The sequence below is a fragment of the Brassica napus genome, chromosome C4 (assembly GCF_020379485.1).
Source record: "Brassica napus cultivar Da-Ae chromosome C4, Da-Ae, whole genome shotgun sequence".
Taxonomy (NCBI): domain Eukaryota; kingdom Viridiplantae; phylum Streptophyta; class Magnoliopsida; order Brassicales; family Brassicaceae; genus Brassica; species Brassica napus.
This window is the reverse complement of record NC_063447.1, coordinates 48,285,978-48,298,533: the sequence shown is the minus strand read 5'-3', so window position 1 is coordinate 48,298,533 and position 12,556 is coordinate 48,285,978. Positions and strand designations below refer to the sequence as shown.

Here is a 12,556-nt window from a genome sequence, read left to right as displayed (position 1 = left end):
GTGGACTGATCCATTATAAGTTTTTTTTAAAGTCAAGTATTAGATATAATACCCTTTTACAAAAAAAATATTATTAGATATAAGACGTGATCCATAAATTATGAATTAGTAATCAATTAACAAGGAATTTAAATATGAGTGAGTTAGTGATATTTACGTATTATGTATGCATAATCTTTTTAAGTTGGCTAAACTTTAAAATTAACTCTTACTAGGGTTTTTTTTTTTGAAAAAACTCTCACTAGGGTTTGTTATGTATGTAGATTGCAACATATATAAATCATTTATGAAATAAAATGATGAATTTATTAAAAGAATGAAAATTAATTCGCAAAATAATATATATTTTTTGCCCAAAATTTAACTCCGTGTAACTTTATAAATGTAGTTTAGGTTAAACAATATCCATCTAATTTCTCCACACCTATATATTTCGATCCATATCTAAATATTTCTAGAACCAAAAATAAAATAACAACACATACTAATCTAACCAAATTTCACCATACAAAAAAAATCAGAACTGTAGGACATATATCACTGATCGGTAAGACATATTAATCATATCGGTACTAAAACAATCAAACATTTGTAATTAATAATGGCATACAATGTCGTATCCATATATAATTTTATACCAAAAACATAAAACATCATATTTTATGTTATTTTGAGCTTCATGGCTTTCTCATTTTGTTGGGAAACAAAACAAATAACAAAAATCTTGATAGGAAAGACCAGTCTTAAACTAAGTAAAAAAAAACAGTCAAAAACTACATCTATCCATAGATACTTAAGTTGCAAGCTAACAAATCAAATCTTTGTAAACCAAATGGCCAAATGTAAAAAATAGTTGGATATATCAGGTCGATGATAAATGATTTTCTTATCGTTATTTTTGAAGGTGTATATTTTTCTCACTGGGTGCAATATTTATCGGTCATTTTGCAGAGATTGGGACCTCAACTATGAATCTTAATTTTTTTTCAACCCTTAGAACAAAAAGAGATGATAGCCACTAGCTTCCGCTACACTGGGACCAATATTCTTCCGAATCCATTGACTACAAACTAGAGATATACAATGCTCCTACATTTATACCATAAATATTCGCCTGGACCCTTAATTTTTTTTAAAACAAATGTCTTAAAAGATCTCTAAACAAGAACGTAGTTAAATATTAAAGAAAAAACAAGATATGATAGCTTAGTGGTGCTCATTCAACCATGGCTTGAGACAGTCTTATTAACACATTGAAATTTATCAAGTTATTTTGTTATAAAATATAATTTACTTAAAATATAAAGAAAGATCAACGACCCAATGGTCTCTCTCCACAATATGTATGTTGAACCGCCTTAATACTAGTTCTTCTTTTCGATGGCGGATATTCACTGGTGTTCATCATTCTCTTCAAGTTCAGGAGAAACGATCAACTGATTTTTGTCGGGAAATATTGGGAAAAATGCCTTCCGGCCATGTGAATCGCTCTCATCTTTCTCAATAAGTCTCTTAAAGCTGCTGCCTCAGCCAGCTTTATAAGTCTTGTTTTTTTTTTGAAACATCTAATAAGTCTTGTTTATCTACTCTTTTTTAGGGGGTTAATATCGTGTTTTATGACTTTTATAGTAACATAGTGATAACAGTAGACTGGCATTAACACGAATTATTAAGTTGTAGGAAAAAGATTTTAAAATACAAGTTGAGAAGATAAACAGTGATATTTAAAAATGTTTATAGTTACTTTAAAAATATGTTTATATATAGTACCCCATGTTAGTGAGTAAAAATTTCAAAAAGTTCCTATTAATTTATGTCGTTATATATATGGTTTTTTTGTTACCATACTTTATTTCATTTAATTTATTTTCTGTATTTTCTATATTCGTTTGTTTAGATTTATCATTCTATTTTATAGTTATTTATTTTACATTCTTTGTCTCAAATAAACTTAGCTTCGTATTTTGATATTTACTTTTCTCCACTGAGTATATATTTCTATAGTTATATGTTTGTTGTAATTATTATATTTTATTGTATTCAATTTGGGTTTTAATATTTTTATATATTCGTAAAAAAATTCAATTTTCTGCAGTTTTAACATGGTTATATTGTATATATTTAATTACAAAAGTGTGATGATTATTAACCAAGAATATTATCTATATGATATCCCTAAACACATATATTGTCTGTCCACTGTTGATTTATTTTGTCAAAAGATTAATAACGCATGAAAGAATCATAAATCATCAATGTAAATCATAGGGGTCAAACAGGTTACTTTTGCAAATCCCCTTAGGTTTGATGTTTTAGTCAAGTTTAATTAATTTAAAGAACAATTAATGATCTTCACAGTAACATTACAACCAAAGTCAAATATGATAAGCATCTAAAATGATTTCGATCTAATAAAAAGTTATTTGGTTGGTATGAAGGAAGAAAGCACTAACAAGACATGTATAAGTGTGCTTCACATAATTGTTCCTAACGAATAGGAAAACAATCAAATTCGAAAACAAAGTCAATGATGAAGTGCAGTAACCACAGACTCACTTAGAAGTGATATATTTGTGATATATTTGTGCTTAGCCACTTTCCTCCTCCTTTGATAAAGACTAACTGACATTGATGTCTATTTTGCTTAAAAGGAAAAAAAATCTGTAAGCTTATGTGACATATGTGTATCAACACAACAGGAAGGGAAAGTAAAAAAATTACCTGTAACTGGCAAAACAAAATTTTTACATGTTGAACCAAATTAGCACAGATTTTTTTAAATAAAAAATAAATACTACAAAATTACAAATGCAAAAATACAAGAGAATGGTATGGATAAACATTGGGGCACTCAAGCCATAAAGAAGAGGTATGCCTAAATCTAGAAGGTGAATTATTGGGGGATTAGTCTAAAGTTAATCCAGGATTCTTCTTGGATAAACTAAAATATCATGATTTGGTATTCCACTTTGTGTGAAAAAGGCTCTTTAGTAGTCTTTACATATACAGGATTACCCACCAATAACCAACTTTTATCCTAATTATCACTTAGAGACTTTTGTACTAACAGTAAACAAATCAAGCTTTGCATATAATTAGAGACAAGAAAAAGTTTTTCTTCAAACTTCGTGAGAAAATTAAAGTTGCAAGCAAATAAGAGATACAGATATTAAATCGAAATTTAACTCAAAAACCATATGGATGAACATTATTGCAGCACAAACCAGTGAACAGCATGAATGGTACACAAGCATTTGGTTCTAATATACCACACTGATGGACTCATTCTTTACATCGGAGTGGAAATGAGAGCTGAGTTTTTTAAAAAAAATATAGAATGAAAGAGTATTTTTGGTTGAACTACTTTTATATTTATTAAAAATAGAATATCAAGCAATAAATATTTTGAAACATATGAAAAATAAGTCTCGAAGATTAAAGCTGAACACACACAAGAAGAGACCGTGTTATTTGTTCTGAACAAGCACATACAAAATAAAGAGATTCCAGAGTCTTACAAACACAGATTTAGTAAAAGACTAGATGATAAGAGTTTTTTAACACACATCAGTTTAAGAAGAGACTGAAACATTGGAGGAACTGTGCATAATGTTTTCTCTTGAGCAGGGACTCAATCTTTGTTCTTAGATTTCTCCACTGCACTTGGAGCTGAAACAAAGTAAATCAAACAGCCATTAGTATTCAGATATCAAAGGAAGATGCTTGGCAAAACAAAAATGGCTCTTACCTAAACCAATAGAATCAGAGCTCTTCATGATCTTCAGTTTCCTACATGATTCAGTAAATATCCTGCAAGTAGTAACAAACAACTCATATAAAGGAACCATCTTTTTAACTGATAAGCTTATTGAAATTGAGTTCAAGAGAAGCTTACTCCCAGGGGACATCTCCAACGAGCATCCAGTCACCGTCTTTATCTTCATAAGTAAGCACAAACTCTGATCCATGAAGAAGATCCTTCAGCTTCACCTCACTCATTCTTTCCCTCCCATGAGCTCCATGAAGCCCACATTGACCTGAGACCACAAACCAAACAAAAAAAAACTCACTGCTCTTGTTTCATTTCTTTGTAATAAAGGGTTTTACTTTTGAACTCACCAAGAGTGAAGCAGCTGAACATTTTCTCAAGTGCCGAAGACAAGTGTTGATAGCAAGTGTAGGTTCTCAAATCCACTTTCCTCAGATAGGGAGCACCATCCATGCTCACCTTCACAAACAGAGGACCAAGACCAACCTCATTAGTGTTCTTGGAAGTAGAAGAAGCCATTGTGTTCTTCCTGTAAGATCTGATTGGAGGCCAACCAACAACCTGCGCCCTAAAAACCCCACAACACATTATGTTTCATTTACTCATAAAACAAACTCATAAACATGTTCCACATTAGTTACATACTTGGAAGCAGGTGCATTGTTGGAGCCACTCTTAGCAAGATATCCTCTTTTGTTGCCTGAAGCATGGTCTTTACAAGGAAGCAGCGGGAAGAGAAGTTTCTCGTCAGGCGTTCTTGGACTCAGCAAACCGAAGTCAGTTTCTCTCTGGGGAGACTGAGACGATTCTGGAAGACCTAGCCTTAGCTCTGTAGCTTTGAAGTTGAGACTGCTCTTCTTGTCAGTATCTAGAACAAGATTGGGAACGGTTGAGCTGTCAACAGAGGAGGAGCAATCAGACAAACCCAAGTAGTTGCGTTCCTTCAGACAAGTTGCTGTACCCAAACCCTCCTTGTCCACACTTTGCAATTGATAAGTCATGAGATCTTTATCTGCTTAGCATCACAAGAACAACCACAAAAACAAAACAAGATTCTCAAACTCAACACAGTTCAAAGCAGAAACGACCTACATTGAAACTTAACGTTCTTGAATGTTAGAAACAAATCTTGACCTAAGTGAAGCTAGTAGTACCTGGAGAGAGAAGACGAACACAGTAGAAGATCAAACTAACGAAGAGAGAGAAAGTTCACGAATTTAGGAGAGAGAAGGGAAGCAGAGCTCAAGGTCCCATCCATGGAAAGCTTAACAAAAGCGCAACATTCAAGAACAAGTGAGAGAAGAGAACAAAACATATGGAAGGAGTGGCAGTTTTGGTAATAAAATACAAAAGTATGGGCTTTTTTAAAAACATAAGAGATCCGACGGTTGAGAATGAGTAGATGAGAAAGAGTCTTAGACGTTGGATCCGTGGAAGAGTATAATAATAAATACATGTCGTTGTTACAGGTAACATGGTTTCAGGTTTCTTGTTTGGAACGAAGCATATAAATATATATTTTTAAATTAACGTATGTGCCAATGACCATTTTGTCCTTGCTTTCTTTTTGTTGGTCCACAAATAACGTGCGTGTGTTTATTATTGTTTTCTTTTTGGTAAAATGTTAAGAAGTTTATTATTGTTTTCATAAAATATCATTTGTATTATTACTACATGTTTTATGTTTCATCAACATAACGTTCAAGATTATATCTATATATATCAGATTATTTTCTTATTTGAAGCTAAGAAAATTATTTAAATAGAAATAGGACCATCCTAATACTTAAAGAGTCTGAGTGGTCTAAATTACCTATAAATTTAATATTTTCATATAGTTTGAGTTTTAATAGTTATGGGACCACATATTGGTTGATGTTTTGTCTGCCTGAAATTTGGCAATATTTCCCAATGAAAATTAGTAAAGAAAAAAAGTAAGACAGAGCAATAAACCAAGGGGGTAAAACTGGGAGATCACGAAACAATTAGATGGTGTAAAAGAAAGAAAAATTATTATTAATTAATTAATGGACTGTGAAATTATAAAAGGAGACAGAGGAAACACAGCGAGGGACAATAAAGCAGCAACTGAACTTGGTTTTGCCTGCTGGATTTCGTGTACCTAATCCGATATTTAGTTACTAAACTAAACTGTTTATTAAATTTACCATTTCATTTTATCTATAAAAAGTTATGGAAGCTAGAAAACTATCTGAATACCAAATATTTTTTTAAGTCAATAACTTTTGTTAGACATATTCAACTAAAATTCTGCTAACTAAAAAAATATAACTACAATAATATATGATTTAAATTTATAGATATTTATTATTAAATAAAAAAAATTAGTGACGAATACATTTTTTTGTGAACAAATTTCTAATAAATTTAAAACTATAAATTCAATAAATTTAATTATTTAAATTTATAATTTATCACATATTTATACAAATTAAAAATTTCTTTTAAATAGTTTTTAAGATATCCAATCTGATATGATCGTTCCAGAAAAGATCTAATCGTTTCAAATATGAATCAAAATGGAATATTAGTGCTTGAATATCAATTCTTTTGTAATCTGTAATAATAAATACATCTGAAATATGTAAGCGCAGCTATTTGTATATTTATCATTAGTCGTTTTGTTTTTGTTATATTATATAGCCTAAGAACATCTCCAATTATTGCTCAAAAATGAACCTTTCCAATTTTATTATACTTCTACTTTAAACTAAATATTATCTTAAATACTTATATTCATCATACAAATTTGTTTTGGAGTTAGTTAATTTTTAAAAATAAAATAAAATATTAGTTATGCTTTAAAATTAAATATGTGCGGTCATTCAATTCAACATGTAGAGCATCAGTTTTATCCTTTCTTAAAACATAGCGGTAGTTATGAAATTCCAACAGTACTTTAGAAAAATATAACTAAAAAAGAACTCTATTTCGAAAAAAAACTCTATTTTGAAGTTTCTAAAACTCTAGATTTGAAGTTTAAAGGTGTTTTTCTCCAAAAGCAAAACTTCAAACTCAACTTTAAAACTATTTGTATTTTATAATATATACCTTATATTTGTCATAACTAATTTGAATTCATAAAACTTTTGTAAATAACTAGCATATATATAAACATATTGCAACAATATTAATTAATAAAATACTCTATAAAATTTTAATAAAAATAACTTAATTAATATTAAACTTCAAACAAAATACCATATTATTCCATAAAATGATTTTTGAAATGCATATATGATCTATTAGTGCATTTCAAAGTAAAATGACTTTCCTCATTTTTACTTTGTAGATTACGAGCTAAAAGTTATTGAAATCGGGTGATCTTGATACTTGAAAATACATAAGATCAGAACAAGAAAGTAAAAGAGAAACATAAAATATTTTTTGTTAAGTTTCTTTTGTATATTATTGTTGTCTAAATCTAGTTTAAAATATTTTAAATTTTATTTTAAAGTTATATTTAATTTTATGTGTAAAATTTAAAATCTGTAAACAAAAGTTAAAATATATATGATATAATTTTTTTGAAGGATTAAAACAATAAACAAAAAAATATTTATGAATTATAAAAGTGATGTGTGATTGTAGGGACCAAAATGTAAATAAAAATGAGAATTCGGCCAAAAAAATCACGTACTTTGCACAAATTGCCAAAAGAAATCTGGACATATTGGCTGGCCAATAAAACACTGAACTTTTGTTGACTTTTTTAGTTTATTAAAAAACTTACGATTGACTGACCAGATTAACACACCGTTAACTGAGTTAACATATAATTTAGACGACATTAAGTCGACGTTAATTTTGGGTGTTAAAGTATACGACGTCGTTTCATCTCTTTGTCTGATTAAAGACAAATGAATGAAACGACGTCGTTTTATATATCTTTGTTATTAAAAATATGGGCTTCCATCGAATCGAACCCGTGCACTCGAGTTGAATGGTAGGGGTTTTTGCCACTGAGCTAGTGGACTTTGCAATAGATTTACGAACATAGTTCTTTTTATTGTCTTCGAATCCGAGTTAAATGAATCAAAAAGAAACGACGTCGTTTTCTCCTCAGATGGCTATAAACCCTAAATTCCCAAAATCATAAATCCAGAAAGAACTTCACGATTCAAGCTCGATTCTCTTCAATTTCTTCCTTAAGAATCTCGATTCTCACCTTTCCTTCTTCGGGTATCGCATGATGAGTTCGGGTTGTGAGGATTCGTCTGTGAATACGATGGGCATTCGTGGTATCCCGGAGCAATGCGGCTGTGGTCGAAGAACTGGGATATACACACCAAAAACGAAAGAAAATCCAGGAAGATCTTTCTTAGATGCCCAATGTTTCGAAATGTAAGTGTTTAATTTGATTATGGGTGCAATTGACTGTGTTTAAGAAATTGTTTGAACATAAAGCTTCAATGCCTAGGTAGTGAGAAATTGTTTGAACATAAAGATTGTGTTCATGATTTGTGTCCAGGATCACTTGTATAAATGGGTAGATGAAGCTGTCTACGAAGAGGTTCACGATGCATTGCCTAAAGTTGAGTGCTTTGCATCGGGTTTGAGGAAAATTAAAATGGAGATCGACAGCCTCAAAACTGTGGAGGAAGAGTTGAAAGAAGATGTCAGGAAGGCGAGCAATGAACTTAAGAAGCTGAATGTGATCATGAAAGTGGGTTTTCTGGTGGCGTCAGTTTCTTGTCTTGTGTTGATCATGAGAAAATAGCAACTAGGAATGGGTTGTCTTTGAATTGTGATATGTCTTGTGTTGATCATGTTTGATTTGTGAAATGGGTTGTCTTTGAATAGCTACTAGGAGACTATGTTTGTGTAATTCTAATGGTTTCAGTGATTTGGACTCATGATTTATGTAAGTCTAATGTTTTAAGACTCTGTTTATGTTATGGTTAATGTAAGACTTTGTTTACTTCTTGATTGTAAATCGATCATCACACAACAAAATAGAACAAAACAGCAACCATCATCATCACACAACCATCATCATTGTTTAACAAAACAGCAAAAGAAAAAAAGTACATAAACCAGAAGACACCATCATCATCACACAACAAAACATAAGCATTCCGACAGAGACAACATCATCATCACACAACAAAAACAAAAGAGTAGTTCTTGTTCCAAAAGCATTTAAAATTGATCTAAGAGAACCATCTTCTCCACGCTCCTGTCTGTGATGCTTGTGAAGATTGGGGAACTTCCCATCGTGATGCTTGAGCTTGTGATGAGTGAGCTTGTGAGGATTGAGCTTGGGAGGATTGAGCTTGTGACTCTTCAAAATGTAGTCCCTGTATCATATAAATGAATTGTCAATAACCTCAAAAAACCCAGACACATTACCAATAGCTAAAAAACTAAGACCCTTACCTGATATTTCCTTGGTTTGCCTCTTGGTTTCTTAGGTGGACTCGAAACATAAGCTTTCTTACATGTATTCTTGTAGTGGCCTTCTTCTTTGCAATTAGAGCATGTCATAACTCTGTTCACACGACTCAGCTTGGTAGTAGACCTTGTCTCATTGGCTCCCTTCTTTCTATCATGGTTTTTAGGCCTACCAAGATTGCCATTTCGATTAGGTGGTGGAATCACACCTAATCTATTAGTCTGAGGCCACTCTATCATCCCATTTACAGGACTGATCCCACGCCACTTAGAAGTTGTATAGCAAGGAGCAACAAATTCAGAAAGTTTTCTTTTCGCACCAAGGATGATTTTAGCAGCATGAATGCATGGAATACCATTCATTTGCCAGCTTCGACATGCACAAGTCTCCTTCTCCAAACTCACAACATATGACTGGTCTTTATACTCCACCTCAGTCTCTGGCCCAATTGCCAATCGCAGTATACACCCTTTGGACTTCTTTTCAACCATGTCTAACTCTTGATGTGTCTTCATGGTGAACGTAGTCTTCCTGTGGGTAGCCATCTTAGACCAATTGTAGTTCCTAGTCATACATTGGCGCCTTATCTCCTCTAACATGTCGAGCAGAGGCTTCTTCCTAGCCTCCCTGATGGTCTTGTTGAAGGACTCACACAAGTTGTTCAGATTATTATTGCAGTAGGAGCCTATCTTGAAGAAAGCTCTAGACCAAGTCTCTGGCTTTGTCTTCATCAGATATGCATGTGCGCCTGGATCATAGTTCTTAAGCTCATCCATGTTGTAGTTGAACATACCAGGAGTGTAGCTCCTTGCAATGAACCAGAAGAACCTCTGTAACCTTAGATCTTTTCCACCTTTCCTCCAGTTCTCGTATATATGGCGACAACACTGCCTATGCTCAGCTTCTGGAAGGAGGATATGAACTGCCTTCACTAATCCCTACAAGATCAGAAACAAAAAAAATATCAGAAACAAGAATCAAACATTCACAGAAAATCATGAAAGCAAAGTGTTTACCTTTTGTTTGTCAGACATTATAACAAATCCTTTCCCATCTTCCAATCCCAAATCAAAGGCCAAACGCTTCACAAACCAATCCCAATTTGTATCATTCTCTATCTCCACTACAGCCCAAGCAATAGGGACAATCCTATTGTCTCCGTCTCTTCCGACAGCAGCCAGCAACTGTCCCTTGATGTCCCATTTCAAAAAAGCTCCATCTAAACCAATAACTGGCCTACAAGTCTTCTTCCATGCTTCCTTTTTTGCTTTGAAACACATATAGAGCCTGTAGAACCTCTGCTTGCTTCCAACTGTGGCTCCTGGTATGGTCTCAATGTCCATGGTTGATCCAGAATTGCTCCTGAAGATCTCTGCTTGGCAATCCCAGATTTTATCAAAATGCTCCTCATGGGTCTTCCTCCTTTCTCTCATCAACTTCGTCTTGGCCTTAATGCACGAGTTTCTTTTGGCTTCCATCTGATACTCCCTCAAGATCTCAGCCTGTATCTCCTTCGCTGGAATGCCCTGTCTTCTCACACTTATGGTCATTGACGTATGTCTTTACCATCAACTTCTGTTTCCTCTTATCATAAGAACAGTAGACCATCCAGGGACATGAATCTTCATTATCTCTCATCTCAGCAGCACATTTTGCACCCATCTTCAAGCTACTGGATCTGTAGTACTTGATGTTGTATCTGGTTTTGAGGGTATACCTAAGACAAGTATATTTGAAGTCCTCAGCATCTGAAAATGTCTTGCCAAGCTGAAGAAGCTCCTCTGGATCAATGTCTGCTCTGTAAGCTTGCGCAGGTATCATCTCCTCTTCATTCTCATCATCTGATGACACAGGATCAGGGATTTTATCATCATCCCATGCATCATCATCCCCTTCGTCTTCATCAACCTCACACTCATCATTTCTTGCTATATCACCAAACAGTACACCCAAATCTCTACAGTTTTCTTCCTCAATGCCAGCAATATCATTCTCATTCTCTAATTCAAGCCTACCATCTTCTAATTCTCGCCTACAATCATCTTCTATATTTCCAAATTCCTCTTCTTCACTTGTAGGATTCATCTCATTTGTCTCCCTCTGGGGACATTCTTCTCTGTCATCACCATCTACCTGATTCTTCTTCGAGTTTCCAGGAGGAGACACAGTTGACCCACCAGTAACCTTTTGCTTCTTCGATTTTCTAGGAGACGGAGTTGAACCACCATATGGTGTCCCATGCCTCGTAACTTCTCCAGAGATGACACAGGCGACCCATATTGTGTCCCACTCCTTGTCTTCGACGCCTCTGTAGATGTCAACATCGATATCCCTTCAACTCTTTTACTCTTCCTCGATCTCTCCGGCGATGACAAACCCACAGAAGCACCGCGTTCTCCACCCTTCTTCGCCGATTTCTTTGGTTCAGACACACTCCCATCACCACCTTTTCCACCCTTCTTCGACTGTTGAACCACTTCTTCACTCCCACCACCATTTCCATCCTTGTTCGACTGTTGAACCGCTTCTTCACTCCCGTAATCGAAAGTCCTCAACGCTCCTCCCCAAATCATTACCTCCCTTCCATTCCTTGTGAACTTCGTCTTTGCCATCTCCTCACACCACGAGACTACAGAGCCTTAGGGTTTTCACAGAGAAAAATCTCGAAATCGATTTGGGTTTCTGAGAAATTAGGGTTACGTTTTGTTTTATTTCAATCATCCACATCTTTTGATCAATAAAAAGAAATATGTAAGGTAATCTTCTGGAAAGTCCACTAGCTCAGTGGCAAAAACCCCTTAAGGACCACGAGTGCAGGAGTTCGAGTCCAACCAACAACAATTTTAATTGAACAAAACGACGTCGTCTTGAGATTTTGTCTTAAACAAAACAACTGGATGAAACGACGTTGTTTCACTAAACGGCAGTATTTAACGGTGAGTTATCACTGTCTTAACTGTCGGTTAACAGTGTGTTAATCTGGTCAGTCAATCGTAAGTTTCTTAATAAACTAAAAAATTCAACAAAAGTTCAGGGTTTTATTGGCCCGGCTCGAGTACAGGTTTCTTTTGGCAATTCGTGCAAAGTTCGTAATTTTTTTGGCCGAATTCTCAAATAAAAATATGAAACTTCAAATTTGAAGTTTTGAGTAGTGAAACTTCAAATATAAAGTTTCACTTTTCAAAATTTCAAATTTGAAGTTTTGAAGTTCCTTTTTGGAGAGCAAAAAATTTCTTATTTGAAGTTAGAGAGTGTTGGAGATGCTTTTAGAGAAGCAGTGAGGTAATTACATGAACAAAATTCTAATAATAAAATACTATTTATAAGAGAAAAGAAGTGAAGTGTTCTTATTATAGTCATCATGATCAAAA

At 33.8% G+C, this 12,556-nt stretch overlaps 3 protein-coding genes across 3 annotated transcripts; 1 reads left to right on the top strand and 2 right to left on the bottom strand.

Annotated features, from left to right (window-relative positions):
* Positions 1-3,389: 3,389 nt before the first annotated feature.
* On the bottom strand, positions 3,390-5,175 carry LOC106392106 (auxin-responsive protein IAA8-like). Its single transcript, XM_013832882.3, has 6 exons — positions 4,924-5,175; positions 4,415-4,781; positions 4,120-4,337; positions 3,896-4,037; positions 3,749-3,810; positions 3,390-3,669 (listed from the first exon to the last, which is right to left on the bottom strand). Exons 2-6 carry the CDS (start codon positions 4,768-4,770, stop codon positions 3,632-3,634), a joined length of 816 nt encoding a protein of 271 aa, XP_013688336.2. The 5' UTR covers positions 4,771-4,781; positions 4,924-5,175; the 3' UTR covers positions 3,390-3,631.
* Positions 5,176-8,044: 2,869 nt separating this feature from the next.
* Positions 8,045-8,510, top strand: LOC106394278 (uncharacterized protein At1g43920, Chloroplastic-like). The gene is made up of 2 exons (XM_013834860.2): positions 8,045-8,134; positions 8,262-8,510. The coding sequence occupies exons 1-2, from the start codon at positions 8,045-8,047 to the stop codon at positions 8,508-8,510; spliced, it is 339 nt and encodes a 112-aa protein (XP_013690314.2).
* A 433-nt stretch (positions 8,511-8,943) lies between these two features.
* LOC125586141 lies at positions 8,944-10,663 on the bottom strand. Its single transcript, XM_048755959.1, has 3 exons — positions 10,202-10,663; positions 9,170-10,123; positions 8,944-9,090 (listed from the first exon to the last, which is right to left on the bottom strand). Exons 1-3 carry the CDS (start codon positions 10,661-10,663, stop codon positions 8,944-8,946), a joined length of 1,563 nt encoding a protein of 520 aa, XP_048611916.1.
* Positions 10,664-12,556: the final 1,893 nt, after the last annotated feature.

Bases quoted from the DNA above. Each gene is read 5' to 3' on its own strand.
- LOC125586141 (XM_048755959.1), bottom strand. From the start codon at position 10,663: ATGGAAGCCAAAAGAAACTCGTGCATTAAGGCCAAGACGAAGTTGATG. The intron at 10,124-10,201 runs GTAAACACTTTG...CTGATCTTGTAG, and splicing joins TAATGTCTGACAAACAAAAG to GGATTAGTGAAGGCAGTTCA. The intron at 9,091-9,169 runs GTAAGGGTCTTA...TATATGATACAG, and splicing joins GCAAACCAAGGAAATATCAG to GGACTACATTTTGAAGAGTC.
- LOC106394278 (XM_013834860.2), top strand. From the start codon at position 8,045: ATGCGGCTGTGGTCGAAGAACTGGGATATACACACCAAAAACGAAAGA. The intron at 8,135-8,261 runs GTAAGTGTTTAA...ATTTGTGTCCAG, and splicing joins GATGCCCAATGTTTCGAAAT to GATCACTTGTATAAATGGGT.
- LOC106392106 (XM_013832882.3), bottom strand. From the start codon at position 4,770: ATGACTTATCAATTGCAAAGTGTGGACAAGGAGGGTTTGGGTACAGCA. The intron at 4,338-4,414 runs GTATGTAACTAA...TGGGGTTTTTAG, and splicing joins AACAATGCACCTGCTTCCAA to GGCGCAGGTTGTTGGTTGGC. The intron at 3,811-3,895 runs GTAAGCTTCTCT...TACTACTTGCAG, and splicing joins GTTGGAGATGTCCCCTGGGA to GATATTTACTGAATCATGTA.